This window comes from Rattus norvegicus, chromosome 2, assembly GCF_036323735.1.
Source record: "Rattus norvegicus strain BN/NHsdMcwi chromosome 2, GRCr8, whole genome shotgun sequence".
In the NCBI taxonomy this organism is placed as follows: Eukaryota; Metazoa; Chordata; class Mammalia; order Rodentia; family Muridae; genus Rattus; species Rattus norvegicus.
This window is the reverse complement of record NC_086020.1, coordinates 113,381,735-113,402,252: the sequence shown is the minus strand read 5'-3', so window position 1 is coordinate 113,402,252 and position 20,518 is coordinate 113,381,735. Positions and strand designations below refer to the sequence as shown.

At 42.9% G+C, this 20,518-nt stretch overlaps 1 protein-coding gene across 9 annotated transcripts in view; it reads right to left on the bottom strand.

Annotated features, from left to right (window-relative positions):
- The window catches only part of Tnik (TRAF2 and NCK interacting kinase), a 398,405-nt gene that overhangs the window by 109,089 nt on the left and 268,798 nt on the right, over window positions 1-20,518 (bottom strand). For all 9 annotated transcript variants that reach the window (NM_001106422.1, XM_063281546.1, XM_017590730.3 and 6 more), the window contains 3 exon segments: window positions 12,039-12,169; window positions 14,472-14,562; window positions 19,063-19,173. In NM_001106422.1, coding sequence (NP_001099892.1) covers window positions 12,039-12,169; window positions 14,472-14,562; window positions 19,063-19,173 — 333 coding nt within the window.

Genomic DNA, 20,518 nt, shown 5'->3' with positions numbered 1-20,518 from the left:
GGCAGCAAACACCACACCTTCAGAAGACGACACTCCCGCCCATGTAGCTTTCTGCTTCTTTCCATCCCTTGTTTACTGTCTAGGTGACTTACACACCTGTTCTCCTGTCACTGTAGTTTGATTTCATCTTCCAAATTTTATAGAAAAGGATCTGGTTCCCATCACTTAGAGAGGCCCTCCTTCTTGTACCGGATCTTGGCACTTCGTACCCTCTTGTCCTTAGTAGTATTTTACTGAGCGATTCACTGGAGTTTGCTCTCACTTGCTGACAGGCATCTGGAGTGTCTCCAGGTTGAGCTATTCTATATAAAATGCTGGCATACCTTAGTGTCTGGGTCTCAGGTACAAGCTTTTATGCCTTATGAATAAAAACCAGCAGGTAGGACTGGCAGACTATTTAGGTACTATAGTAGGTGTTAGTCACAGCTAATTGTGTTTAATGCACAGCAACATGTCCTTTACTCTGACAGGATGAGGATGGGGTGTGCGTGGACATTTCAGCACAGACGACCACATGTTCTCCAACTTGTTTATCAAGTGCCACGGAAAACAGGTCTGTAAGTCCTAAGCTGCCTTCTTAGGCTTAGACTGACTGTCAGGCTCTCATCGGAGTGTTCCAGCCCATTGCTTCCCACTTTACTGGAAGGATTTCATGTCTGGTAACATGCATGTTCCCCCACACTCTGTCTAGGTGAGGCGATCTGTAAGTACAGCGTGCCTGGAGTCACCAAGACAAGGAGGAAGCCAGTGAGACGAGCTCAGAACGTTGCTCGCTGTTCCTGCCTGTTGCTTGGTGGGGGGGGGGGGTAAGAAAACCTAATGTGTGCCTGGCTTGCCCTCTGACCTGCACTCTGCTAATCAGCCACCACATTCCCAGCATCTTGGGAATTTCATGCACATTAATGAAGATCCTCCCTGTAACCACACGCACACTACAGATATCAAAGTGAAGCTTCCTCTATATTCCTATCAAGCTAACGTCAAGGACACAAAAAGCGGGAGAGGGTGTCAAAAGGTGTAATTGGAAGGGAGCCACGGTATGGATACTGGGTCATTCACTAGAACTGAATTCTTCAGTAGCCAGGCTGGCTCTGTCTTTGAGCAGGGTTCCTTACAATGCACAAAGGGATGGATATTCAGGGTGCCCAGGCTCTCCCACACAGGGCAATCACTCTAGAACTTGTAGCAATGGAGAGAGTAAGGCACTGCGTTTAGATGCCAAGTCACAACAGTGCCGGGAGTCAACTCTTGTCCTTTCTGCTCTCTTTCTGGATTTCTACCAAAGTTCCATAGCACACACGCTGGTGTGTGTACCTCCAAGCACGTGACTGTTTCTTGCGTCTCCTGCCCTTGCTTAGTGAGCTCCAGGCTCACCTGTTACTGCTGCCTCAGGAGTGCAACTTGACAAGGATGAGAATGCGGCTCTCTAGCACCTGGCTTTCCAGGTTGGCAGAGAAAGGTAGTTGCTTGGGAACATGATGAGAACATCGAGTCACTCCCTGTGTGGGAGTGGTCAGGCATCAAGCTGGGAGAAGAGCCTGGAAGCTGAGGGTCCTCATCCAAGGCCCCTGAACTATTCAATAATACGCCACTGTCCTCCGGACTTGACAGTTCCTCTAGCAGTTTCCTTGGTAGCCCAGGGACAGAGCATTTCTGAGGGTGGAGTCAGGTTCTCAGCTGTGAGCTGACAGGGCAGGGGTGGACCAAAATGGCCTTCAGGCCCAGTGAGCTTTGAGCTGGTGTGACAGTTCACACATTAGAAAGAAAATGATGGCCCCAAGCCAGGCTTTTGATAGAGATAAAATGCCCAGTGCAGCCAACCTCACTTCTGTCTCTGAGCTTCTGTTCAAACTTCCCTTCATGGAGGGAGAGGTGGCAAAGAGGGCAGATGCCCAGGGATGTGCAAGTTGGCCCCTCCTGACGCCTCCCCTCCAAGAACTCTGCATCCCAATGCTTCCTGCTGTTGTGCCAACCACTAGCTTTGCCTCATGCTAGCCCCTCACACAGTGATTCCCCTCACCGTGCTCTCTCTTGACAGCATCCTGTGTTTAGTCATCACGTCCTGTCCTTACATATACAAACCTGGGGTAGGACAGGGCAGAAAGAGACAGAGACAGAGACAGAGAGGAGAGACAGAGACAGAGGGGAGAAACAGGAAGAGGGAGAGGGAGAGGGAGAGGGAGAGGCATACAGAGGGGACATAAGGCCTGGTGTCATAGATTTTCATTTTGTTGACTGAACAGTACTGGTTCATAGTAGCCTGGTAGGCCCTTACTATAGCCATGTTAGGTCAACAAACAAGGGGAAGAGACAGGAGAGCAAAAAGCAAATGGTCCAAGGTGTCTGCTGTCTTCACAGATCTCCATGCCCCAGATCACAGAGGAGCTAAGCTCCATGAATTAAACAGAGCTGGGCTTCCCCTTCCCTGACCATTTTTCCTTTAATTATTATTACAGTGCTAGGCCTTGAGTACTCATCTTTAAGTTAGCAACCCATAAATAACTGTTCCCGATGCTTCCTTTGTCCACAGGGGACTAAGGTGTTGAAAAAGCAAAGGTGCCGGGATGCCCTGAGGTTTCCATTCCCATGCTACAAAGCCAGCCTGAGCTTCCCAGAGGAAATGGAGGTTGGTAGAGAGAACAGGCTTTCCGAGCAGACAGAGCTGGATTCAGTTCCAGGTTCCTAATTTAGAGCCTTGCAGAATGCTGCCCAGCTTAGCTTGTTCAATGGCACAGGAGGTGCTGGTGGCGTGCACGTTTTCAGGAACACTGCCTAGCACAAAATCTGGTGCTCAGCGGGGCTCAAGCATATGGATTTTCTCTGCCCTTACTGCTGGGTGAGGGTTCCTTGGCCTGCCAGTTTGGTTGTCATGGTTTCCCTCCATGCAGTTGTGGCAGACGCCATTTGTCGGTTAACCTGAAAGCACTTTTAACCCCCACTCCCACAGTTCCCTCCATCTTAGGGTACCCCATAGCTGCTTCTTCTGTCACTCTGGCAGCGAGTTAGATTTGTGACCAGATCTACAGCCAATGAGACATACACAAACAGCCCTGGGTGCTTGTGCTTTTCCCAAAATAGGGAGCTTACACAGCTGCTGTCTTACAAACTCCTCTCAACTTCTTAATGCCTTGGATAAAAACATGGTGTCTGGAGCTACAACACCCATCTTGCAGCCGGAGGCACCATGCCAACTACTGATGAACTATGATGCTGGGGAAGAAAGGTGGGAAGCAGAGTTTCTGACGAGACCCATGCTTCTCACATCAGCTCTAGACAGCAGGACTCTAGGCTTCCAGTGTGGGGGTAAGGGTGATTCCAGCCAGATACTTGAAAATGATTATAAGTAAGTGTATATATGTATATATGTATGTATGTTTGTGTGCATGTGTACATGGATGCACATGCATATATATGTATAAGTATGTGTATATGTGTATGCTTGTGTGCATCTATACATTATACACATGTATATATGTGTATATGTATGTATATATATGTGTGTGTATGTTTGTGTGCATGTATACATGTATGCACATGTATATATATATGTATATGCATGTATATATGTGTAAACATGTATGTGTGTGTGTATATGTTTGTGGGCATGTATATATGTATGCACATGTATATGTGTGTATATATATGTGTATATGTGTGTATATCTATGTGTGTATGTGCATATTTGTATGCATATATATGTGCATGTATATATGTATATACATGTATGTTTGTATGTGTATACACATGTATATACATGTATATGTATGTATATATGTATATACATGTATGTGTGTATGTTTATGTGCGTGTGTGTGTGTGTGTGTGTGTGTATGCACATTCACAGCAGTAGTAGGAAAAAAAACCACAGAGGTAGAGTTTGGCAATAAGGAAATTCTTAGAACTGTACCACAGGAAGCAGGAATGGTTAGTAGAGAAGAGAAGAGATACCTCTCTTGTTCAGCCTTCTTAAAAAAATAAGTTAAAACTAGAGCCCCCATCATACCATCCAAATAACCTGTGCATTCTTGTCTAGTCATATGATCAGGCCAGTCACATGACTATAGCTTCTTGCAGTCTCTGTTTCACATTATTGTCAGGATCATTTTGGACTCGGGTTATACCATTTTCCAAAAGGAAATATTTATGTTCTTAAATTCTTGGTCCTATAAAGCCAAAGCTGCTTGTAAGCTCTGCTTAACTGCCTGTGTTGGAAGCTGTAAATGCCCTGACAGGCGCTGTTTAACCTTTTGATACATTATTGAATCCCAAAGACACTTCAGAACTTAAAGGAGAAAGTGCTCTGTAACCACTGGCAAGCCGATGACAGGAGAGGAGCAGGGAGGAGGGAGGAGCAGTAGGAGAGAGAGGCGGGCCTTAAATTTCCCCTGGCCACAGTGGTGTGACTCACCCTGGCTGGAGTTGGACAATTCATTATTTCAGCAGTTCTGGGCTGCCTGGCTTGCAGCATGATTAACAGCCCATCCCCGTGCGCATTGCAATGGAACAAAGACAAATTCTAGTGCCTCTCAGAAGGCAGGTACAAGGTACAGCTTCAGACTGGGCCCTGGGGACATTTGGCACACAGCAACTTGCAGAAGACAAAAGGCTTTCGTTCTGAACTGGGCTGCCCATCACAGAGGAAAAGAAGCATCACTAGGCTAGAGCTGCCACTCTGGATGAGAAACTAGCCAGGAGCCTAGCGCACAGCACTGCAGCCATGGACTCTGAGTTTTTGTGACACAGCTGGAAACACAGGGAGAAGACCAAGCTACTAAGAGCCTGGAGACCATTTCCTCATTCACAATATGAAGAGAACACACAGCATGCAGGGTTGATACAAGACTTCACTAAGTTGATATGCTCTGAGTGCCTAACATGACACCATGCACATAGCAGACATTTAATAAATAAGGTACAGAAGGACTCTTGGGGTCAGTTATTATCAACTAGCAGCTCAGTCAGCAAACCTGGGCTAAGTAAGAGGGCAAGAGCCCCACAGCCTAGAGTTAGAAGGCTGGCCTAGCAGAATCAGGGAGCTGAGAGGAAATAGACAGGACATTGTTTGTCTTCCTGCATTTTTCTAGCCTCCCACGGTGGGTCCCTACTGGCCGAGTGTGGTCAGACAGGCATGTAGAAATGGGATGGCCCAAGTATCCCACAGTGGGGGCAGCATGGTGTTCTAGACAGACAGACAGTAGCTTGATAACAAGCACACACAGCACGTATGGTTCTATCGTGCTTCCCAGCCAGGAAGACAGTCTTCCATTTGGACACATGCATGTAGTTTGTCTATTCTTTTTGAAATACTTCACTCGAAAAAAATCATATACGTGTGTGGCCCTTTAGGAGATCTACTTAGACTAGTGGTAGGAGCATTAGAGAAGCAAGTTCTAGTTCAACAGGAGGCAATGTGAGATGGACAACAGCCACAGGGAGCTGGGTTGTATGAAACTGCTTGTTTCTTTGGTCAAAAAAAAAAAAAAGCCACAAAAATCAGACTTTCCTGAGGTGTGTCAACATAAAGCTGCCCTATTCCACCTCTTACCACATGTCAGACACCGTGTGATAGCTTTATAAATATTAACCCACTTTATGGTGTTACAACATTGTGATATATAATTGATTATTCACATTTTGTACAGGCCCAGAGAAGTTAAATAGCTCCCTGGAGGCACCGCAAGAATAAGAGGCATGGTATGTTTTATAACCATCTTGTCTGACTTCAAAGTATCAATCATCTTCCCTCTTATTTCAGATACATACATGCTAGAAGGAGCCAAGGCAGCGGCAGCCATTGGTAACACCATTACAGAGAGAAAACAAAGGAAAGAGACACCTCCCATTCCTGCCACCTACACCTGATATCTGCCAAAGAGGAGACTGTGGGGAGACTTATCCTCCACTGGATCAGTGTTGTGCCTGAAGGAAGCAGACCAGCCAAGACAATCCCACCTGGTGGCACTACCTGGTGTCTGCATTGTTGTCTTCTGTCTGAACGAACTGGGGAGGACCTATGTATGGAGCTCAGTACAGAGGAATCAGGACACATGTACAAATGGAATTCCCACACTGCATGGCAACCTATACAATGTGTTCTCCATGACACCTGCCTTCTAGTGCTTCTCCCACTACACAGCTGCTCATCTGATTTCTAGCTGACCCTCTTGTTTGAAGGGACATTTGTACCTTGCCTGAATAAAATCTGTGTCTGCGATATTGAAGGAGCTAAGCAGGATTTTGTCTAGCAGGGGAAACACCTACACTTGAGAGGAGCTGCCACTTCTGTGAGACAAATATGGATAGGTGAATGACACCACATGCTAGCAAAGGTCAGGCTCAAAGGCAGGCACCCACTAGGCATGGGGTATGGGGACGAGACATTTTCTTGGACTTACTTCTATTACCTCACTACCTTAATTATATGAGTAAATTCTATTGATGCAAAAGCATCCAAACAGGACAGGAAAAATATGACCTAAGAATTCATCATTTAAGTGATCGGAGGCAAGGACTACTATGCACTCTAGGATATTTGTAGATTAACCACCACACCACTGTGTATGTGCATGTGTGTGTGTGCATGTATGCATGCATGTGTGTGCATGTATGTGTGTGTACATGTATGTGTGTATGTGTATGTGCATGTATGTGTGTGCATGTATGTGTGTGCATGTGTGTGAGCATTCATGTGCATGTGTGTGTGCATGTATGCATGCGTGTGTGTGCATGTATGTGTGTACATGTGTGTGTGTGTCTATATAAGGTCAGTGGGAGTAAGACTGTATTAAGAGGAAGATGCTTTGCTACTTATAATTGGGTATGTGTGTATGTGTGTATGTGTGTATTGCATGTATGTGTGTACATGTGTATGTGTGTCTATATAAGGTCAGTGGGAGTAAGACTGTATTAAGAGGAAGATGCTTTGGTACTTATAATTGGGTACCAAACACGAATGCTACTTTAACACCACATGACTCAAGTAGTACATAGTATTCCACTGGATAGAGAATTCAGTTTTTCTTCAACCAACTCCACTGGATGTGGGCTTGGCCACAGAGACCTTTCTTTAGTGGGTATCTGTTGAGGCAATTACTTAGGACTATAAAGTACCTGTCAGATTCCATCCCACTGAAATACAACTCATAGCAAGTTGGAAAAATACCAGTTTAAACAGCCTAGGAGTTTTGAACAGTTTTATTAATTTCAAATCTTTGAATGCTTATTATTAAATGGGAAAGCTTCCATTATTGCCCCACATACTTATCAGGGAAATGAAACCTTTCCTTTTGCTTGAAGTGTTTTGACAGAATTTCTGAAAAACGAGAAAGGAAAGGCCCCAGGGGAAAGCCAGCACACCAGACGAATGCAATGCAGACTCTCTTCCCAAGCATTCAGTGAGTTTCCCCTGCACCCAGCAGACTCCACACAAAACTGGACTACGGTGAAAACTCCATCTCTTCAAACTCCTTTCCACAGATGTCCTTAGGATATTCAGTTACTTAGACTTTTAAAAGAAACTTCTGAACTGGAGAGATGGCTCGGTCATTACGAGTAGGCACTGTTCTAATAGACGACCTAAGGTCAGTTCTGAGCACCCACATTGCATGGCTCACAACCACCTGCAAACTCTAGCTCAGAAAGATCTGACAGCCTCCTGTGGCCTCCAAAAGCATCTGCAGCCATGTATATATGTGCTCTCCTCTCTTTCTCTCTCTCTCTCTCTTTCTCTCTCTCTCTCTCTCTCTCTCTCTCTCTCTCTCTCCCTCTCTTTCTCTCTCTCTGTCTATCTCTGTCTCTGTTTCTCTTTCTCTCTCTCGCACACACACACATACACACACACTCTCTCATTCTCTCTGTCTCTCTCTCTGTCTCTGTCTATCTCTGTCTCTGTTTCTCTCTCTCTCTTGCACACACACTCACTCTCTCATTCTCTCTCTTGCACACACACACATACACACACACTCTCTCATTCTCTCTGTCTCTCTCTGTCTCTGTCTATCTCTGTCTCTGTTTCTCTCTCACACACACATACACACACTCTCTCATTCTTTCTCTCTCTCTCTCTCTCTCTCTCTCTCTCACACACACACACACACACACACACACACACAGAGGCATACACAATTAGAATGAAATCTTTAAAAGGGGAATCTAGAAAAATAGGATCTTCTACCAGTCTTTAAAAGCATCTCAAAAAATAAACCACATAATAGCCAGTCAATAATAAAAAATGATAAAACAAACCAAGGTCTTCAGCATTTCATTTTAAAGCAAGAGATTTCCTGGTGAAGCTTACAGAATCCAGTGCTGTTCAAAGTATCGATTATTCAATCAACAGCACCTGAAAATGGTGGAACATACATTTAATCTCTGTGAGAGGTCAACATATTAAGGTCATTGCTGAGGCTGGGACTCCCGTTGGCTCAAATGGGCTATGTCCCCACTGGACCAAATCCAGGTCTCTGGTGAATGCTCCACTAGGAAATGGTTTATACAGAGAGAGCTCAGCTAACTACACACACACACACACACACACACACACACACACACACACACACACACACACAGTGACTGATTAGATTGTTCCAAAGTCAACTTGCTGTCAAGTATTCCTGGGCACGAGGTAAGATACAGTAATGGAGAGGTTGTAAAGATCTCCATCTTCTCTGGTTCTCAGTAAAATTATGAAGTGGTTAAAATAAATCCTCCATGACTCCCTAGTATTCCTTTCTGCTTCATCTTTTTCATCTGCACTTCAGACAAGCCGTTTTTCTCCTTGACAGGCGAACAGCAAAATTCATAGCCTAGGCATGGAGTTTTCTTCCTTGTGATCAACTTATGTGCACAGCTATCTTTATAAATAAGTTCACACCACAGTCTAAATGACTGACATTGTGGAACCTGTTTTCTCTGTGAGAATCCTTTTAAAAATTCCTTTTTTAAAAAAAGTATTCTTACATATTGGTATCACATTAGTTCTAAACAGCATTTCTTAGCAGTAGTGTGAGAAAAGAAGTCCAAGATTTGAACTCAGTTCTAAGCTTTGGGCTGGCCAAAAGGAAAAGCTATTCTAGTTACTCTCCTAAAGACAAGTCAGCCAAAAGATCTTGTCTACGCTTCAGAACAAATGCACTGCACATAAATACAGCCCACCATGCTACTTAAAAGATTAAGACAGGAATGAAAAATTAGACACTCTGGTTCTTCCTGATATATTTTGTCGTATTTTAAATTTTACATTTATTTATTTATGTGTATGAATTTTCTGCATGTTGTTTCTGTGCAAGTGTGTGCCTGATACCTTGGAGGTCAGGAGGGGATACTGGGTTCTTTGAAATCGGAGTTAAAGATGGTTGAGCTCCACCATGTGGGTTCTGGAATTTGAACCCTTAGGTCTTCTAAGAGCAACAAGTGCCTTTAACCTATGAACCATCCCTCCAGCTCCCTCCTGATACATTTTGAAGTGGTTCAAATTATCTATGTCATAGATGTAAACCAGTTAACACATGTTAAATACAACCACAGTTTGAAGAATTGCTTATAGCCAATTAAAATATGCATATCTCATCTGGGATATATATTTTGTAGTGCATCCTCTTTTGGATTTGCAAATGGAATTATTCAAATGTGCTGATCATTAGCAGTTTAAATAAATGACATTTATTTTGGCAGGGGATTAATTTTTCACGAGGCAGCTGCTCTCAGACAGATTGCTGTCAGGTCATTAGAGGGACTAACTTGGAGGGAATAAGGGGATTATTATGTTTTCTCACTTGTATTCCTCTAAAGAGGTGAATGATGTCATTAATGCCCTGAGACACAGGGTCTCAGAGACTGCAGTGTGTGGATGGCTGTCACCTGATTTCAACAGTAGCCAAATGGGGAGAAGTACGAGAACTTTAAATGAGAAATTCCTCAAATGTACTGTTTGGATGAGAAATGTAAGATTTATAAAGAAACCAGGCAAATACCATACAAGACCAGGCTGCAGTAAAGAAAAACCCCATAAATTCTCTTCCAACAGAGGCTCTCTTGATACTGACTTACCTTAATTTTTTTAACATAGTCATTTAAAAAGGCAAATCAGACAAATCTGATATAATAACCAAACTGTATAATACAGGACACACAAATGCACACTGGACCTTCCTTTGCAGGGTGGGACATGTGACAACAGAGACCTGAGCAGAGTTGGGAAACCCATGTTCAAGTTGAAGTTCATTGAATATCACCAACTGGGTATGCACCGGTGAAGACTTGGCCTCAGTTTCCCCCTTTGTAGGGTTTTTAGGGAAAGTCCTTGAACTAACAAAGCAAACCCAGGTAGTATCGTGTTTTGCCCACAGGGCGTCTCTGCCTAGCTCGTAGCCTGAGAACCCTGCAGTTGCTCTAATTCTCATTGTCCACGGCTTCCCCTGCTCTTAACATGGATTTATGCAGAAGCAAAGTCCCCAGATGCTGCAGCTCCGGAGGGACTTTGTAAGGGTGACTCGTGTTACAGTATTGGCTAGAAGGACGGAATGAAGGAGGGCTGCCGGCAGAAGTTTACAGAATGTGACAAGGGATCCATCAAAATTCTGTGAGGTGCCAAGCTGCACTAGAGGAAAGCCAGGGCACAGACTTACATCCCACTTCACCCTCCAACAAAGAAGAAACTTTGAAATATCTACAGTGAACTCTGTAGAAATGAGGAACTTGACACCATTTAACTACAAAATGATGTCCCAATATTCATATTTCGGTTTAACATAAGAAGCCTTGAGAATATTAGCTTGGGGGTAGAATAAATAGGTTGGTCAGTAAATGCTGTGTTCTTGTTTGAATGGAGCAAGATGTTTCTCTGTGCTATTCATGGTAGCCACAGATAATTAAAATAGTGTGCAGCCCATTTGAGAAAGCTAGAAGGCTTGATTCCTACACTTTTATGACAGAGCACATGTGTGCAGTTGTACATATGTCTGCACCTGCATGGAGAGGACAGACATCAGTCTTGGCTATTGTTTCTCAGGGGCCTTGAATTTTTACACAGAGTCAGTCACTAGCTTAGAACTTGCTAGAGTGGTTGGCTAGAAAGGCCCAGGGTCCTCCTTGGAGCTGGGACTATAAGTCTGCATCACCATGGCTGCCTTTTGGGCGGCTTCTGGAGACCTTCTGCTTCAGAGGCAGGCACATTACCAACTGAACTACCTCTTCAGGCTCTCTGAAAACTTTCACCTTAAAAGATGACATCTAAACAGAGGAATATATTTATCCTGATTTAAATATTGTACATATGTAAAAGCACTACCTGCAACTCCTTTAATATTTACAGTTGGAATATATATTCTTTGGAATAATTTATTATTTATTCATTTTACATTCCAATCACAGCTCCCTACCCCTTACTCTTCTTCCTGTTCTTACAAATCCTTCCCCCAATATCCACTCTCCCCTTTTTCTGAAAAGGAGAAGCCCCCCTTACCCCCAATGTGCTTAGTCCCAGCAGGACTAAGCACATCCTCTTGAGGCCCAACCAGTAGTCCAGTTAGGGGAAGGGGATCCAATGGCAGGCAACAGAGTCAGTGACAGCCCCTGCTCCAGTTGTTAGGGGAGCCACATGAAGACCAAGCTGCACATCTGCTACAAATGTGTGCTGTGGGGCTAGATCCAGCCCCTGCAGTTGGAACATTTTTATGCATCATTAAAAATGAATCAAAAGACTTATTAGATAAAAAGGATAATAATAATGATATAAATGTTGCCAAAAGTAAACTATAACCAACAACATAAACCTGCTTTATTTCTCAAGAGTAAGAAGAATAAATTCAAAAGCATAGAAAATAATTTCGACACCATTTTGTAAATAGGAAATCAAATATGATGGGTAAAGTCATTGAAACAGTTAGTACTTGAGCATCTTACAATCTTAGATTCAGATAATACTTTTTAGGTCTCCTTTGTGTTGTGTAAGTCACATCACAAATGCCTGTGAGGATCGTCCCCTGGAAAACTTAAGGACAAGGGGCTGGACATGACTTCATAGCGCAACCAACTCATACCTTGAAATCATACGTGGCATCTGGGTTCTCATCACAGGCAATGACTTCGGGTGCCATCCAGTAGGGGGTCCCGATGAACGTGTTCCTCCTGCCCACTGTTCGGTCAAGCTGGGCACTCACGCCAAAATCCACTAATGAGAAGACAGTTGAATAAATTAGAACCTCAGGTTGGATGTGAGGGTAAAATGAGGTAAAATTTACCCTCGCGTGGTAAACTGTATATAGAACATTTAAAAGTTATGATTTTAATCCGATTTATTCTGTCAGCTTGAATAATATAGAGAATAAACTCAATTGAGAAAAGCATCTCATTCAAGTCTGTAGGGGCTTTTTTTTTTTTGATAGATGGTTGTGAAGGGGCCAAACCCACGGTGGATGGAACCATCCCTGGACAGGCAATCATGGGGAGGTTAAACAAACAAACAAACAAACAAACAAACAAACAAACAAACAAGGCAACTAGACAGAGCAAGCCAGTAAGCAGCACTCTTCCATGGCCTCTGCCTCAGCTCCTGCCACCAGGTTCCTGCCTTGAGTTCCTGTGCTGACTTTGATCAGTAATGGAGTGTGGCCTGAGAGTTGTGAGCTGTAATAAACCCTTTCCTTAATCCATTTCTTTTGGTCATGGTGTTTTATTACAGCAGGAGAAACTTCATTAGGATAGATTTTAACCACATTTTATGCCCATTTTCTGGGCCACATAAAGCCCTTAAGATGGCATCATCCTTCCTTCCATCCATCCCCAGAACATTTTCATCTTCTGCCAGTGAGATTCTACACCACTGACCAATAATGTTTACAGCTGTCATGGCCACAAATGGTAACACAAAATGGCAATGGAGACCTAAGGGTTTGTGTCAGATGGACAACATTTTCACATGCCATCCTGCAACCGTTGGTAAGCAGTGTGCCTATTGATCCAACCACCCGCGTGCTTGGTTTTTCAAATCTACAATGGGAAGGCGAAGACGGCAACACACAATGAGCCTGTTCACATGAGCTCATCTAAGTGTCTCTTGAGAGATGCGGCATACATTATACTCCCTACAAGTGCTTGTTAATAGCACCAGGAAGTTCTCTGGGCTAGATCATCCAGTCTCTAGACATGCATCTATTTAGGTGCACAGTGTATGCTCTTCTTTTTAAAAGCAAAGGCCCATGGGATGAATGTTTGGCTCCAATACAATGGGAGATTGTGTATCTTAGCAAAAGGGAAGGACAAATGTTCAAATCTCCTTGAAAATGAACAATTCCATGGACAGAAAATCCCTTCTAGGTAATAAAAAGAGAGCGTTCCTGGATTTTCTGTGAAAGGGCTCTAGAAGAGATGTAACTCCCAGCCTGGATCAGTCTTGGGAAGAACGTCTCCTTGAGAGTTTGTGTCGATGGATCTGACCTGTGGGAAGACTCGGCCCACTACAAGTGTCTCCATTCTCTGGATTGGGGTCCTGGGCTGTCTCAAAGTGGAGGATGTGAGTATGTAGGCATTCACTCTCTCTGTTCCTGGCTGCGAATGTGACTAGCGGCATCCAGTTCTAGCTGTCTGGACTTTCCCCACTGATGGGCTATAATCTGGAAATGTGAGCTAAGACAGATGCTTCATCCTCTAAATTGTACTTTTTTGTTTTTGTTTTTGGGGGGAGGGGTGGTTTAGGACACAGCAACATAGGCAACGAGGACAGGCTCTGGTGGATTTGCCAAAGAAAAGGATTTCTCAGGCTGGAGAGATGGCTCAGTGATTAAGAGCACTGACCGCTCTTCCAGAGGTCCTGAGTTCAATTTCCAGCAACCACATGGTGGCTCATAACCTGCTGTAATGGGATATGATGCCCTCTTCTGGCGTGTCTGAAGACAGCTACAGTGTATTCATATACATAAAATAAATAAGAAAAAAAAATAAAAGGATTTCTCCCCCACCAACTCTGTCAGGGTGAACTGGGGCGAACAGGGTGTATGCAAAATGGACTCTGGAAAATCCCTCTGGAAATTCCTACAGGAGGTGTAGGAAATAATAAAGTAAATTTAAGTACAACTCAGGCCCATGGGAAGTTAGCAGAACTCAATTATTCAAAATACTTTCTAAAGTGAATAATTTTTCAGAAACAAACCCAATCCAAAATACCTAGGGCCATCAGTACCCCATCACATCGGCAGTGATGCAAACCATTATGAAGTGTATGGGATGATACCCAGGACTGTTACTTCTAATCGTTACAGAGAATAAACTTGTACACAGTGCTTAGGTGTAGGCTTCTAGTCACCACACAAGCCATTCTTCAGGATGGTTTTGGAAAAATACTTTTCAAACGGACAAAAATGCCTTTCATCTTTGGGGAAATGCCCCACCCCCAAGTCCACAGTGACAGGTTTATATAAGGGACTGCTGACACCTATCAGCTCCAGCAGTGCTGTGGCTCATGACACTGTTCATACCTAGCTTAACTTCTGCATTTTCAGTCAGCAAGACATTCTGTCCTTTAATATCCCGATGAATCACTTTGTGCTGGTGCAGGTGACTCAGGCCCTAGTGGAATAGAGAGGCAAGAGAGTTAAAAGAATATAAACGAAGATGCAAACAAACTTTTGAATGCCAACAATCACCCTCAAACTCAACTCACCCAGAGATACTGATAGGAGCTGATTTCATTTTCATACGGCCATGCTGCTGAGCTGAGCACTCACTATCAGCACCAACTGACACACACACGTGACATTATGCTGAACAAAACACATTAGCTCTGACATCGGTAGACCTGTTAGATAGGATGGGGAACTGATGGCCCTGTGTGATTAGAAGCCTTCACTTAAGCACTGTGTGAACAAGCTGCGTGTATAGTGGTACGGCTGGGTACCTGCTTGAATTTCAGTTGGCACAGTGCTCTGGGAGTGAGGTCTGTGTGTGTGTGTGTGTGTGTGTGTGTGTGTGTGTGTGTGTGTGTGTGTGTGTGGCATGGGCTAATTTGTAATAGACACATTAACAGAAAACTAACCTGGTTTTACCAAACTTTTGGACAGGCATTTGAATTTAAAAGTTATCTTCAATTATACAGTTTTAAATAAATACAATGACATATGTTTCAGGCCAGCCAAGGACTTTCCTCTCAGTATTATTTGGTATGGTTTACACTACAAAAGAAAAATGATCTGGGTAGACAGTGTAGTCAGTCAAGTGCTCGACCTTTAGCATGGGGACCTGAGTTGGATATCACACTCAGAGAGGCCAAGCATGATGGTGGTGCTGGGGAGGCAAAAATAGGGGGGATGCCCAGGTTATGGGGAGGGCACTAATTGAACATTGATTTAATGAATTAGCAAACTTGGTTTACAGGCCAGTGAGAGACCCTGTCTGTAAAAAGCATTGAAAGGCAGCAACCAAGGGATGACAGCTATAGGAGTCTTTCAGTGTATACACAAACACAAATGTGTGCACACAGACCTATGTACACACAGACACATGTGCACAAAGACACATGTGCACACACAAACACACAAAACAGAAACCACTGCTGCTTTCTTAGTTGACTTATCCTGTCCCTTCATGACTTGATAACTTCGAGACTTTGTGCAGAGTCTGTGATATTAAGAACTCAACGACATCCACACCCGACTGTCTGTCTCTCCAAGAATTGCTCTGATTTAGACTTTTGTTATGGTAGTGTGAGTTCTATGAGAAACAGATTTATTCTAAGAAAATCAGATTTTTTCAGATATACTATAACAAAATAATATAAAAATCGGTTTTGAAGCAAAATACATGGGCTAGTACTTATAACATGATGCTATCATGCACCTGAGTGTTGTGATTTTATTATGATTTTCTCTTCTTTTAATTGTTCTTTACATATAACATAACCATTATATAAAAGATAAGGCATACAGATACACAAACACATTCATGTACACACACATACATGCACACAGGCATATATATACTAACACACACAAGGTAATTTTTCTTGTTGAAACAACAGGCTGAGAATAAGTGAGGGGACAGTGGAAGGCACTGCTTTGGTAACACCTCTACTACTACTACTACTACTACAACTACTTCTTCTTCTTCTTCTTCTTCTTCTTCTTCTTCTTCTTCTTCTTCTTCTTCTTCTTCTTCTTCTTCTTCCTCCTCCTCTTCCTCCTCCTCCTTCTCCTCCTCCTCCTCCTCCTTCTCCTCTTCCTCCTCCTCCTCTTTCTCCTCCTCCTCCTCTTTCTCCTTTTCCTCCTCCTCCTCTTTCTCCTCTTCCTCCTCCTCCTCTTTCTCCTTTTCCTCCTCTTCCTCCTCTTTTTCCTCTTCCTCCTCTTCCTCCTCTTCCTCCTCTTTCTCCTCTTCCTCCTCCTCTTCCTCTTCTTTTACTTTTTTAAAAATAGGATCAGTTTGGCTCTAGGTAGGCAGTGATCACCTTTAAATGCCTTCTTTTACAGCACATAAATGTAAGTGCTTGGGGGACTAAAGACCCCTTTACCCTTACCAAATTAGTTGTGCTATGCAATACACAGTGGGTCATCTCAGAAAATTCTTGTAACAAGAGATCAAATATTCCCTCCTATTGACTGTCTTTTCCCACATGCTGGCATCATATGGGAGAAAGTGTTGGAAGGAGGAAGAAACATACATTTTCATAAATTTAAAAAGTCTGTGGTGAATATCTGTGCTTCCTTTAGAGCCCTGAGGACAAATACCTGCTCCCTTGCTAGATCTTCCTAAAGGGCAAAAATGAACCCATGGGGGCAGGGGTGGGAGGACAGAACTGCTCCTGGAGGCCTTATAGATCCCTGGTGCCCACTGATTGGCCTCAAGGACTAAAGGTCTAGTGCTTTATGAATGATGGATAGAAATTCATCTATCCATTCATCTGTCATTGTTGTGTCAATGACAGAGCAACCCTCGGAGATAACTGTCTGCTAAGATGGAAATCAGAGGCCTCAGCTTGCTTCTTCTCAAGTTTTGTTTTCTTGTTTATTTCTTAAATCACTCCCTCAAGCTATAGACTGTATTACTCCACCTTGTCTGGGAACAGCTTTAATGTGAAGCTCCCTACGTCATATATACAAACATGAGGTAGATTGTGACTGAGAGACATGCTGAAAAGAACTGACTCCTGGTTTCCATGTGCACGTGTATTCACACACAAACACTCACAGAGATAAAAACAGAACAAAACAGCACCTAAAAATAGGTGTAGTGGTATGTTCCCATCACCTTAGCACTTAAGAGTTGGAGGCAGAAAAGTCAGAACTTCTTGGTCATTCTCAACAATGTAGGAAATTAAAAGCCAGCCTGGGCTACACAAGACCCTATCCTAAATACATACATACATACATACATACATACATACATACATACATACAGTGGTTTTTCTCTTTGCCATTTGTATTTATTGGTATAAGTTGATTGTATAAAGCAGGTGCCCATTTCACACTGTCACACTGATAGTCAACATGGATGGTGATATAAAACCATGCCCACAGTAGCCTTCTTTGTCATGTATCAGTGTTTGTATGACATGGATCTATTCAGGGGCACCTGATTCTATGCCCCTGACCCTTGTCTAGTCTTGTTACTTAGCAACCTTGAATAAATTCTGATAGTTGAGAGCATAAACTCTGTCCTTTTATTCTTCTTTAAATTTTGAGCCATTTCTGTGACCATAAAATTTTTAAAATCTAGCTTGTCCACAGAATACTTAGAGGAGTTTTGATTAGACACTTCAAGAAACCATGAATCGAGCTATAGAGAAGTGACATCTTTGTCATAGTGAGAATCCTATGAAGCTGCATGCACCATCATGTACTAAGGGCTTCTTCTATGTCTCTCAGTATAGTCAAAGGAAGGACATCATTCTCCTTCTGTAGGTCTGCTTCGAAATATCTGACTTGTTTCATGCCTATGCCCAGTGCTAGATTGAAGTTTCATTTTCTCTTTGTTTCCTTCTTAGTCTTGTTTTCATTTAACAACCACACATTATCTCTGTATATCTCCCATCTTTCTCAAAGTTCATCCACCCACAGGACAGACAGGACACCACAGGACACGTAGTGAAATGAAATTTTAACTTCTGATCCCTTAAACTAAGAAGGCAGAGCTTATCGATAAATAATGACTGTTGATCAGAGTAAGCAAACAAGCATATCCAACCATCATCCTTTATTTAAGGGGCTAAGCCTCAAAGAATTTTCTTAAGGTGCAAACACTTAAACTAGCCTGTAAACACAGGCACAAATAAAGTGACTTAGTGGTGAGGAGGTATTACAACATTAGTTATGCAAATGGACACTCCGAATGACTAACCAGCATATCTCAATCCATTCCCCACAGGATCTAAAATCAAGTTTGTAATAAAGAAACCCCCACCAAAAATAAGTGTTTTGTTGTGGAAATCGTGCAATGTCAACTTCCCAAATGAAAGTACACATAACTTTGACTATCTAGAATGGTCCTTGGTCCATCAATGCTGCCCTATCTCCAAACCACAGTTACCACCATTAATGTTAGAATAAACCGTCCATCAATCATCTATCTATATCTACACACACACACACACACACACACACACACACACACACACACACACACACACATATATATACACATATACCATCTATCATCTATTTTTTTTACCAATCTATGATCTATATATAATCTATTCATCATCTTTAATCTATCTGTCTGCCTGCCTGTCTGTCTATCTATCTATCTATCTATCTATCTATCTATCTATCTATCTATCTATCAATCATCTATCTACCTACCCATCTACCTACTTACCTACCTTCTTTCCTACCTACCTTTAGGGGAACATAGCCATGTGTAGACCAGCTAGCCTTGAATTCATAATCTTCTTGCCTCAGTCTTCCAAATGCTCACTTACAAAGGTTCACCCATGCCGAGATGGTCAGAATAAGCCATTAAATACATTTCTATTGCATTTACAAACTTCACTAGAAGGACTGAACAGAATAGAATCTCCATCAAGACATCCCACATCACCGGAAGGAACTGGGAGGCCCGCATTGCCCACTCAGCACTTACCCGTAAGATCTCCCTGCAGATGTATGCAATCCACTCCTCTTTCAATGTGTTGCCTTTCGTGTTCTTGATCAGGTCAGTGACAGAGCCAGCACCACAGAACTCCATAACCAACTGGCAAAGGAAGGGAACAGCATTTGTTATAATCACACTTGGCTGCAATTCCTTACTAAGTTGGGTTTAGAAAGCAGCCTGCTCTGTAGTCTGTTATTTATGAATGCCATTCCTGCAATGAAAATGCAGTCGTAAAACAATATTTAAACTCTCATCTTTTCTAGTAAGTTCTTGTGAAATTATAGAGAGAAAAGATTACTTTTACAAACGTTCATTATATTTTAGGGGTGTGTGTGTGTGTGTGTGTGTGTGTGTGTGTGTATGTGTGTGTGTGTGTGTGTGTGTGTGTGTGTGTGTGTGTGTGTGTGTAATGCAGGACAAATTGTGGTAGTCAGTTCTCTCTTTGTACCATGTGGGTCCAAGATATCAAACTGAGGTCATCAGGCATGATGGCCAGTGCACTAAGCCATCTCACTGGTCCAAGATTGTTATTATTTTTAAAGGTGTTTTAAATAGTATTTTACAGTCAGAAATCGAGAACGTTCTCCATATTCTAAGGCTTGTTTTGTTGTTTTTGTATAATAGGGGCAGATCAGCACCTCAGATGAAGTTGAAACTATGGCTGTGAATTGAGTGTGCAGCTGTCCTTGTGCCTCCTACACCGCAGAACCTTTCTCTGTCTAAAGCAGCATGGCTCTCTAGTCCCAAGCTAGGATGGTACTAGTGTTTGTGTTATTGGTTTGGATGTGACACGTAAGCTGTCAGAGTGCGGACTATCTGGTTTTAATTAACTTCAGTAAGTGTTCCCAGGAGGTTGGACACATCAAATAAATTCAATAAACAATAAACTCTAATTTAGCACCTTTCATCCAAAAAGCTGCAAGCAGTCTATAAATATAAACTCATTACTGTACTCAGCAACTTTAGAAATCGGGCAGAGGGTAAGCGCTGCAGCAGAGCAGAGGCTGGAACTGGGACTTTCCCATCCCTCCCCAGGCTTGGAAAAAGCAATTCAGTTCCATCCTTTCTCTCTGACATAGTCTTCAACCAAAAAGTCCCCTTGGTTAGATAATAATGGCTTTTTATAATTAATTAAAATCATTTAGAATAATTAGTCATCAGTCCTCAATTTGATAGGAGAGAGAGAAGCAAAGCAGAGGCACAGTAGAGTCCACATGTGTGTATCTGATCTGTGTCACCAGAGCCTTAAAAGTCACCTCCAGGCGGGGTGGGGGATGGAGAGGTAGTTGGGGGAGAAAACACTGGCTGTGCAGGTGTGAGGATTCCAGAGTTCAGGACCCAGGTTAGTTCTGAAGGATTTGGCTTCCTGCCTGTCAAGTCGGCCTCAGGAGAAGGAGAGGAGATTCTCAAGAGGAAGCTGCCCCGTGAGACCAGCCATATCAGT